This window comes from Petaurus breviceps, unplaced genomic scaffold (genome assembly GCF_028583685.1).
Source record: "Petaurus breviceps papuanus isolate PSGF00001 unplaced genomic scaffold, PetGlider_PUasm1.0 79, whole genome shotgun sequence".
NCBI lineage: Eukaryota > Metazoa > Chordata > Mammalia > Diprotodontia > Petauridae > Petaurus > Petaurus breviceps.
In genome coordinates, this window is record NW_027186523.1 from 271,594 (window position 1) to 282,881 (window position 11,288).

Below are 11,288 nucleotides of genomic sequence, written 5' to 3' on the forward strand. Positions count from 1 at the left end.
CTCTAATTCTTTGAATCTTCAAAGTACTACATATTGTCTTAATATAAAATATTTTATAATGTTTATATATGACTTATAAATATGTTCTGTAAAATGTATTCTCGATATGATATATAATACGATACAATACAATATATTATCTACCTCCTTTCCTTTTACCTCTTCATGAATATCATCCTACCAAAAATCAGTTAGATCTTTGAAGTCAATTTGCCTCCATCTATTAGGATGCTTGGTTTCTTTTGTTTGCTGCCTAAAGTGTTTGCATGTATTTATTTATAGATATTTGGCACCCTGGGTTTTACTTATGGCTCCTATTTTGTCCCCTGTGAAATTCTAGGTATCTTACACACTGTTCTTCCTCCCATACTGTAGCTACTCTGTGGTTTCTAGCATGAAGGTTTTACACAGACAGTTTTCCCTACCCTTTATTTTAAAGTCATTTTGATTAGATTTGGTGGGATCCATTCCTGGAGCACTGCACTAGAAGCCCTTTCTAGCTGAGATCAATTCATTAATTGTCATTCTTTGGGTCTAGTCATTCAATCATGCCCAAATCCTTGTAAATATCATACCATTTAGCCTACATTTCTTTTTCTTTTTTTTTTTAAGCAATCGGGGTTGAGTAACTTGCTCAAGGTTACATGGCCAATTATTTCTGGGTGTGGTGCTAAGTATCTGAGCCCAGATTTGATCCCCAGGTCATCCCGATACTGGAGCCGGTGCTCTTACTCGCTGAGCCACCTGGCCGCCCCTAGCCTACATTTCTTTAGTGTGTCTGCAAGGACATCCTGAAGAATTCTGTCAAATGCCTTTTTAAATTTTAGGTCTATAACTTTATATACAGTACAGTACAATTACCATTCTAGTGACCAGACCAAAAAAGGAAGTAAAGTTATCTTGGCATGACTTGTTCTTGATGAAATGGTTATCACTGCTTCTTTCCCTAAACACTCCCAAAACAGGTCTTTAATGAGATGGTTTTTCTAGTATTTTGCCAGAGGTCAAAGTAATTTTAACTGGCCTGTAATGTGAAAATTCCATCTTCTTGCCTACAAGTAAGAAAATAGGTCAAAAACCTAAGAAGAAGGTGAAATCAAATAATCATGAAATGGTTAAATTTAAAATATGTAAAAAATCAAAACAACCACTATACTAAGATAAATGAACCTATATCTCCAATAGTAGCATCTTTAATATGGTATAGTTTCTTTATCCCAAGAAAAAAAGTAGAATTATGAAATCTGATTGTCAATATATTAAAATAGTGGTCAAAGAACTCTACATTTAGAGTTGGAAGACAATTTAGAAGTATTCTACTCCAACCAAATACTTTTTTACAGATGAGGAAAATGAGGCCCCAAGAAGCTGAATGACCTATTTGAAGTCACATAGGTTAGTGACAGCAACTGGAAGTGAATTCCAAATACACAACTCTTTCCATTATATGATGCTGTCTTCCATCAATGGTGGGGAGGAAAGAGCTAAAGGTTTTAAGGTAAGGGTCTTACCCATTTTTTTGTGTTGTGGATGCCTTTTGCCATCTTAAAGCCTAAGGACCCCTTCTCAGAATGCTTTTAAGTGCATAACATCAAATACATAGGATTACAAAAGAAACCAATTCTATTTAAATACTGCTTTCAAATATATATATATATGCACATATATATGTATATATATATATATATTTTTAAGTTCATAGATACCTAATTAAGCATCTCTGCTCTAAAGTCACCATTTTCAACCCCCTAACCCAATCCTTAAAATTCTAACTGGAAGAACTCCATTTTAGAAATGAGGAAAGTTAAGATCCAGACTTTGCATTTGTAGCTTCTGCTTCTTTAGTGGGTTTAGTTCTATTTTCCCCATTCCTAAATAAAAGCGATTTATCCATAATTTCCTTTTATCTTCTTTATTCTTCCATTTCTCCATTTCTCTCCTATTTTTCTTATATGTTTATAGATAGGCCTGGGGGTAAGTGATGGTCAACATTTCTGTAAGGGAATTATTTTTATTCTTTATTTTCTTTAGTTTGAGGTTTGGCCGACTTTCCCACATGACCCTAAAAATTTCCATGCATCAAAATTCTGCATCTTTCTTAGTAGACTGCTTCAGCAATTAAGAAATCTTCCAGTGAAGACATTCTATTCTTCTGATCTAAACCTCTCTTACTGCCATTTGATCTCATTTCTTCTTTCTTTATCCTCTAAGGAGATACACACCAGCAAGCAGCTCAGGATTCTCGGCTTCATCAGTCTGGAATAGTTTGGTTATATCCAGTCTGAGAATTTGTTAAATAGTTCAATCACAGAATATTTTCGAGAAATTTGTTATTTTGTATACATCAGTTTCTTTTCTTTTTTTTCCCCGAATACACATAGTAATGAACTAAGCTGCGTTGGCTAGTCCTTAGTGGACAGTATTTAATGAACAGATAAAAATGATATGAAGCTAGCAAGTCAGTATGAAAGAGTACTTTCTTCACTGCTTGAGGATGCCTAGAAATTTTGTGTTTGTTTCTTGTTTTCCAAGTTCAGAGATGAAGAGGATATTATTATTTCATGGAGTTCTAAAGGTTGTGTTTAAGGTTTGTAGGAGGAGAATCTGGAGCTGGGGGTAACTGAGAGATAGATATATTAAATACTTTGCTACAGTTTGCTCAAGTTACTATCGGATGAGCTCTGTTATATTTTTCTGCAGCTATCTTTTTTTTTATAAAGCAATTGGGGTTAAGTAACTTGCTCAAGGTTACACAGCTAGTTATTTCTGGGTGTCGTGCTAAGTATCTGTGCCCGGATTCGATCCCCAGGTCATCCTGACACTGGAGCCAGTGCTCTTGCTGAGCCACCTGGCTGCCCCGACTTCAGTCTTTAAAGGTTGCTTATTCTTGTCAAAGGAAATAAAAATTATTTTAGAATGATATAATATGCATTGATTGCTAATAAATTACATATATATACAGTAAATACACACACATATAGTTCCGCCCTATTACATTGTGAGTTTTCTGAAAGGGGGTCCTCATCTAATCTGTGTAATTCTAAAGGGCACATAATGGACACTTCCAATAAGTCATATTAGTTAGGGGTGTGTGTGTGTATGTGTATAGAGACATGGTGAAGTTGATAGGAAGTTGGCCTCATCATCTGAAGTTCAGTCTCACCTCTGATACATGCTGGCTGTCACTTAAACTTCTCAGGTAACTCTCTACTACTACACGTTGCAGAATAGTTTCAAATCTGCATTTGTAAATACTCAGAGTATTGTGTATATATATATATATATATATATGTGTGTGTGTGTGTGTGTGTGTGTGTATACATGCACACATATACCTATATATGCATGTATAAATATACATATATGTAAAAAGTTTTGTGTGTGTTGTTTTTTTTTTTTTACATAGACCAATAATGTAGGCCAACCCCCTGGACTTTAAGAACCTTAGGTCCTCATATACATCACATTCCCTTAATCAATAGTTACTCAGTCAACTCGAAAAACTAGAGCTATTCACTCACTGTAGCCATATCAATAGAAGCTGTGGCTTCATCCATGATGAGAATGCTGCTCTTGCGCACAAAGGCTCTGGCAAGGCAGAAAAGCTGCCTTTGTCCCACACTAAAATTTTCTCCACCTTCAGTGACAACGGCATCTAGATAAGAAGAAGTAAGTATCATATCAGAGAAGTACAAGTGAAAATTTCCATGAACAAAATAGTGGGACGTGTTGGGAAGCAGCCACTGTGTCCCAACATTACACACAGGACATTGACAATATTGTTTTCCAGAGGCAAAGTACCATTTGGACTGCTTCCAGTAACAGATGATTTTATTTTTTTTGGAGACAGTAACGAGGGAGCTTAAACAAGGCAGAAAAACTTGGATTATTTCAATTTTGGCAAAAGTGGGTTGTGTCTTTAGTAGAATGAAAAATCCTTGAGGGCAGGGATTGTCCCAGCTTTGTGTTTTTATCCATAACAGCAAGCACAGCACTTAATAAATACTTATTATTCTTATACTAAGTAAATTTGCTGGGGACAGAATCATATTATCATTGAATCATAGATTTCTAAGGCTGGAAGTGACATTGGAGTTATTGTAGTTCAAATAACATTTAATAGATGGGGAAATGGAGTCCCAGAAATGGCTTGCCTAAAGACACTCTGCTAGTGAGTAGCAGACTAAAACCTAGGGTGTTAGACATTTCTTTCCTATAATTTCGCAAAATGAGTATTATTAAAAGCATCATTGTCAACACAGAAGAATTCATTACACCTATCTATTCCCTACCTACCACTTACATATGAGTGAAGGACAGGGCCATAAAGGTGTAAGTGACTGTGTACCCTGCTGTTCATGTAGATCTCTTAGTACTGAAGGGAAAAAATTAGTAAATGGGCATGCAGTAGGTTAATGTTCACCTGCACACCAATCCTTAAGTTTGGCTGGCTGGGACCTTCGAGGAAAGATCAAAAGAAGTACTGAGAAGCCTTGGGATAACCTCTTGGGGACTATACCTAAAATTCACCATAAGGCTTCTCAAGCAAAATTTCTAAGTATAATTGAAGGTAGAGGGCAGGAGGAGTAATCAACTTGGAGAATAAAATAAATTTATCTTGAAATAACCAATCATTAATTAAATTAAATTAATTAAAATAATTTAATTCATTAAATTAAAGAAAAAATGCTGTATTAACACATGTATTATCTGTAAATGTTCCTGGGACCTGTTCTACCTAGAATGAATGAGATAGGGAGAAAGATTACTTTTTTTCTTCACCCCCTCTCCCATACTCTCAGTGACTCTATGAATGGCAATGAAATTAGGAATGTGATGTTATCTTCCTTTTAGCAAAGAGCTCCCTCCTCCACCTGAAGCAGCTAAGGACCAAAAGAAGACAAAATAAGCATGTAAAAAAAAACATTGCCCTACCATTAGGGTAATGCTTCAATCCAAGACTAGTTTATCAGAAGTCAAATGGGCACCCACTAACTAATCTGTAAGTTTGAAGGTCTTAAACCCCCAGACCCTCTCTCCCAATCTTATCCCTATTTTCCTTTAGGACTTTGCACTGGCAAACCCATGCTTCTTGACCAAGGACCCAAACTGGGCACTATAATAAAATGCTCATGTGTTTAATTAATTGAGTACCATACTTCTATGTCGTTTCAGTATGTCCTTGGTTTGGAATTATTCCCTTGGGGAGCTCCACTTCTCTCTCTCCATACCTCCATTAACAACCTTAGAATCTGAGATAACTAAAAAAAAAAAGATTGAGCAATACAAAACTTATAAGATGAAGGTTAAAAAATATTTCCCTTCTATAATATAAAACACAATCACATATTAGAAGTAGGAAAAAAACCTAATCTAAACCTCCCATTTTACAGATGGGGAAACTGAGGTGCAAGGTGGTGAAGTGTATGGCAGCTCAAAGCCTAATAAAGTTTTGTCAGCAACATCTGCATATGGAAAACAGGGAACAATCTGTTTCCTCTAGAACAACTGTCCTAGAGCAACAGAGAAAGCTTTTTGGTTCTTGTCTTCTTTTATCTATTCATTTACATGGAAGACCCAGAGCACTTTGAAAATTGAGTGAAGCTAGTGTCTCAGACACCCCTCCCCCCCCAAAAAAAAACACTTTGTGATTTGATGGAATGCAGCTACTGGGGGAAATGTAGGTTGGTAATCAGGAATTCCCTCCGGTTAAAGGAGACTAAGTTAAAAAGAGGATTGGAACAGGAACTTTTGTTCTGATACTAGAAGGAAGTTCAGTTTGGGGGGGAGACTAAACACTTTTCAACTCAATTAGCTTATCAGTCCCAAGTAAGTCCATGCATGTGCTCTGGCTACACGCTTCCTGCATGTGTGTTTTGTCATATGTGATACCCCCAATGTGTTCATTCTTCATACTGAAAGTATCTACATTGTAGGAAAGTATTTTACAGGTGAAATGTTTAATTGCAACAGTCTTTTTAACTATTCTATTTCATTAAAAATCTTTGCTTTCAGCTAATACCCTCTGGATTACTACTACAAGCAAACACTTTCATGGTACTTTTATGTGGTTTTGAGTTAAGATGGATCCATGGAATACCTCAAACCTAAAGAAACTTTTCTGGGAGCCATTAATGACAACCCCGAACCTAGAAAAATCTATCTAAAGGTCCTATCACTCCACATTTCCCCATCTTTTCTACAAGAATAGTATAAAATATCCTATAAAATATTGAGCTAAGATCTAGATAAACTATGTCTCAACATAGTTCATTGTCTAACAACATGTTTGTGACACCCTGTTCTATTAGTTTAATAATGATACAAAAGGAAATAAGATTGCCAGTCAATTAGAACTTATGTGCCAGGTACTATACGAAGTTCTAGAGATACAAGGAAAGAAAAAAAGTATGTGGTCTCTGCACTTAAAGAGCTCATATTCTAATGGTAAAATGAAAAAATATACATAAAAGATGTATGTAGTCTAAATGGAAGGTAATATCATAGGGAAGGCATTAACAATGGGGAAGATATGGAAGGAAAAGTCTGCTTGCATGAGTAGGATTTTAACTGAGTCTGAAAGGAGCCAGGAAGCAGAGATTAGGAGGAAAAAATATTCTGGGCAACGGGGGCAACCAATGAAAAGGCAGAGAGTCAGCCGATGGAGTGTCATGTGTGAAGAACAAGAAAGTCACTTTCACTGGATCATGGAGTAAGTGGAGAGGAGTAAAGTGTAAGAAGACTGGAAATATAAGAAGGGGCCAGCTTTAAAATGGAGAGAGCTTTAAAATGCCAAACAGATGACTTTATATTTGATCTTGCAGGCAATAAGGAACCAGTAGAGTTTCTTAATTAGGGGAAGGGGTGACATGGCTAGACCTGTGCTTTGACAATAGTATTCTGTCAGATAAGAGAAGGATACATTGGAACAGAGAGAGATTTGACCCACCAGAAGGCTCTTACAATATTACAGAGTGAGAAGATGAGGGCTTAACCAGGGTTATGGTTATATGAGTAGAGAGAAGTTGTTAAGGTGAAAATGACAACACTTAATGACAGACTGGATCTATGTGGCGAATATAAGTGAGGAATTGATAGCCATACCAAGGTTATGAGACTGTACGACTGGAGGATGACTGTGCCCTCAACACAGAGGAATTTCAAAAAAGGAGACGGTTTGGATGGAAGACTGAGAAGTTTTGTTTTGGGCATATTGAGCCTGAGATTTCTATGGGAAACCCAGTTGGAGATGTTCAAAAAGTAGTTAGTGATATGAGAGTGGAGCTTAGCAGGCATGTTAGGGTTGGATGGCTAGAAGTGTCAATTGTCTGCATAGAGATGATCACTGAACCCATGGGTGTTGATAAGATCTCCAACAGAGGTAGTATAGAGGGAGAAAAGAAGAAAGCCTAGGGCAGAGTCTCTGGTTTCATTCCTAGTAATTCTTTACTTAGGTGAAGATCTAACAAAAGAAGTCCAGAAAAAGGTGGCATAACTCATTCTTTTTTTTTTAATTTTTTAAAGCAATTGGGGTTAAGTAACTTGCTCAAGGTCACACAGCCAGGTGTTTCTGGGTGTGGTGCTAAGTGTCTGAGCCCAGATTCGACCCCCAGGTCATCCCGACACTGGAGCTGGTGCTCTTACTCGCTGTGCTACCTGGCCGCCCCCATAACTCATTCTTAATGAAGCTATGCTAGCTCTTGGTGATCATTGCTTCCTTTTCTAGAAGTTGGCTAAGTACCTCTTTAATAATCTACTCTGTGGGTGGCTAGGTGGCGCAGAGAATAGAGCACTGGCCCTGAAGTCATGAGGACCTGAGTTCAAATGTGGCCTCCAACACTTAACACTTACTAGCTGTGTGACCTTGGGCAAGTTGCTTAACCCCAACTGCCCTGCCTTCCCCTCCAAAAAGCAAAAAAAGAAATATAATAATAATCTGCTCTGCAATGCTAGTGGCAGTTGTTTTGGGAAATTATTAAAAGATACATCTTGTTCTCTCTACTTAGCTACAAAACTTTGTATGCTTGTTATTTTTGGAACATAATTAAAAGACTTACCCTGTGAACATCCCAAAAGACATATTTCTACTTACTTACTAAACTTTGTGTCTTACTCAGTCCTTACAGTGCTCTTCTCACTGTAGGTACACATAATGTTTTTAATTGAATCTAAGAAGTCATACAATTCAAGCCCTTGGCACAGTAAAGCAAAAAAAAAGTATTCTGATATAATAATAGTAATAGCTTGCATTTATATTACATCTACAATATGTCAGGTGATTAACTAAACATCTAACAAATATTATCTCATTTGATTCTCACAAAAACCCTGGGAGGTAGGTGCTATTATTATTCCCATTTTACAAATGAATAAACTGAAACAAAGGTTAAGTGACATCCACAGCTACACAGACTAGTGTGATATGATGTAAATTATAATTTTTTATATTAGAGTAAAAATTTATTGAAAACTAGTATACTCCTAGTAGCAAAATAAAAGCCTGGCTAGATGGAAGGTTGTTTCCTTCTACACAATTCTACTCACTTCGTGAATATTGCAATCCTAATGCACCATTCAGTAAAAGTAATTAATATTGTGTATTGTATGCATAGGGAAGACTAATTTAAAGTGTTACATGCCTACATTGACAGGCTTTTGGTGAGCATGGGGAAAATGTATAGGTTAGCATTTTCAGGTAATTTTTTTCCCTTAAAATGTGCTAAGAATATATACACAAGAACCTTGTTATAATTCTCTGAAGCAAGATCTTTTGGCACAAAACAGGTCCTCTTGGACATCATTCCAAGTGATTTAACTTCTAAAGAACAACGGCCAAAAAAACCTTGTATAAAGTGAAAGTGTAATGAGGCTAATTCCATGGTACTCTGAGCCTACTATAAATGTACAGATTAACTCACTACAAATGAACAGATTGCAAATGTAACAAATGTTTGTTTAAAAAAACACACAGAGAAACACAAAATTGAAGTGTTCAAAGACATACCCAGGCCTCCTGGAAGTGACTTGACCATATTCTTGAGCTGAGCAATTTCTAGAGCTTCCCAAAGTCTATCATCAGTACATTTACATTCGGGATCTAAATTAAATCTGTGGGGGAAAATAAATTAATTTATCAATGAAGTGGAATTTGTTGAGTAATTCAAAAGTGAATATTTATTCAATCATAGTATGATGCATAGTAAAACATATTGTGTTAGATAAAAATAGTGATACTGATGATGATATTATTAGATATTTATTAATAATACAATATACTTATTTGTTTTACTTAACTGTAATTTATTATAAAGAAAGAATATTCTAAGAATAACAGAAGTGACAATGATATTTTTAAAAAGATCGTGCAGATGGGACATCACAGACATGTTGTAAAAGAGAAATATGAACTACTATCATGCCTGGCATTATCTTATGTTTTAATTCTTTGGGAACATTCTGTTTTATATCTTTCAGATAAGGCTAACCATAATAAAAATTGGTTAATCTAAGCACTACACTTCTGATGGAAAAACTTCAAACATGATCATTTGGATAATTTTGTCTTGTATAAAAATCTCTAGTCTTAAACTGCAGATATCTTTATATACATACTTAAAGAGAACAGCACCTTCCATGAACTTTAGCATACATGTGGAGGACTCAAAGTAACATTCATATTGTTTCTTGACTTTCCTTCTCTACCTTAATTCACACATGGAATTCATATCCATCTTTTAAACCCAATTTAAAAGCCATGCCTATGAAGTTTCCCTGATCCTGCACACCAGTAACAACCATTAAATCCCTTGAAGCTCACAAGGCACTTTTTTTCTAGAAGTTTTTTATAAATCAATTCTTCAAAAAATATATATTAAATATCTATTTTTGAGGATTTTTTTAGGGATGGAAAGAGAGACAGGCATGTTTGTAGGCAGGAGACAAGGAAACAGAAAAAAGAGACTGAAGGTTAGAGAGAATGTGGAAATAATGCTGGGGGTAATCTGATGGAGAAGATAGGATAGGATGGGATCAAGGTTGACTATAGAGGATTTGGCTTTAGTAAAAAAAAAAGGGGCCCCTCCTCTTCAGAGACTGAAGTGAAGGAGGAGAAAGTAAGGGAAGACATCAGAAGGGTATGATATGGGAAAAGTACAAAAGAAAGAGCTCTTGGCAAATGGCTTCATGTAATATTTTACATATATTTGCATCTATTCCCCACTAGATGTAATCCATTTGAGGGTAGAGACTATGTCTTATATAAAGTTTATATCTCTCCCAGCACCTCAGCCCAATAATAAATGCTTGATGCTTAATAAATGCTGCTTGAATGAAGGGATGTTTTAGTACTCCTCACACCAAGTCAGAGACTTACCGAATAGAACCACTGAATAGAATTGGGTCTTGTAGAATGATAGAAAGTCTTGAACGTAGAGTGTGCAGTGGGAGTTTAGAAATGTCTATCCCATCAATGACAATCTTTCCTGTTTAAAATAAACACATATAATAAACATGTGGTAAAGTGAACATAAAATTATATTTGTTTATTAAAAATGGAATAATTCTTTGCCTGATAGATGGAATGCCAAAGTTGAACACTAGATTTTAATGATAAAAAACTACCACATAGAAATTTTATATACACATACATATATGTATGCATATGTACATATACGTATGTGTATGTATATATACATATATACATATACCTACACGTATATATACAAATACATACATATACAAATTATATATACATATATAAGTACACATGATATAATATATAAATGGAGAGAGAGCAAAATTATAATTTCCATTGTTTTCTTTTAAAGTAATTTTTTTTGTTTATTTTTTTTCTTTCTTTTCATTTAATTAAATTTTCTTTTCAATTAACATTTTATTTTCTCTCCTCCCAAAATACTCCCCCTTCTCATGCTTCTCTTGCTTCTTGTATCTGAATGTCAAATTTTCTATTCAACTCTGGTTTTTTCAGCAAGAATGCTTGAAAGTCCTGTATTCCACTGAATGACCATATTTTCCCCTGAAACATGATACTCAGTTTTGCTGGGTAGGTGACTCTTGGTTTTAATCCCAGCTCCCTTGACCTCCGGAATATCACATTCCAGGCCCTTCGATCCCTCAGTGTAGAAGCTGCCAGATCCTGGGTTATCCTGATTGTGTTTCCACAATATTCAAATTGTTTCTTCCTGGCTGCTTGTAATATTCTCTCCTTAATCTGGGAATTCCGGAACCTGGCTATAATATTCCTAGGAGTTTTCTTTTTGGGATCTTTT

General features: G+C 35.6%; 1 protein-coding gene across 4 annotated transcripts in view; it reads right to left on the bottom strand.

Moving 5' to 3' along the window:
* The window catches only part of LOC138175776 (ATP-binding cassette sub-family C member 9-like), a 204,294-nt gene that overhangs the window by 9,990 nt on the left and 183,016 nt on the right, over nt 1-11,288 (bottom strand). For all 4 annotated transcript variants that reach the window (XM_069106237.1, XM_069106236.1, XM_069106238.1 and 1 more), the window contains 3 exons: nt 10,373-10,481; nt 9,005-9,108; nt 3,522-3,655 (listed from right to left, as the gene is read on the bottom strand). In XM_069106237.1, coding sequence (XP_068962338.1) covers nt 3,522-3,655; nt 9,005-9,108; nt 10,373-10,481 — 347 coding nt within the window. The remainder of the gene's footprint in view (nt 1-3,521; nt 3,656-9,004; nt 9,109-10,372; nt 10,482-11,288) is intronic.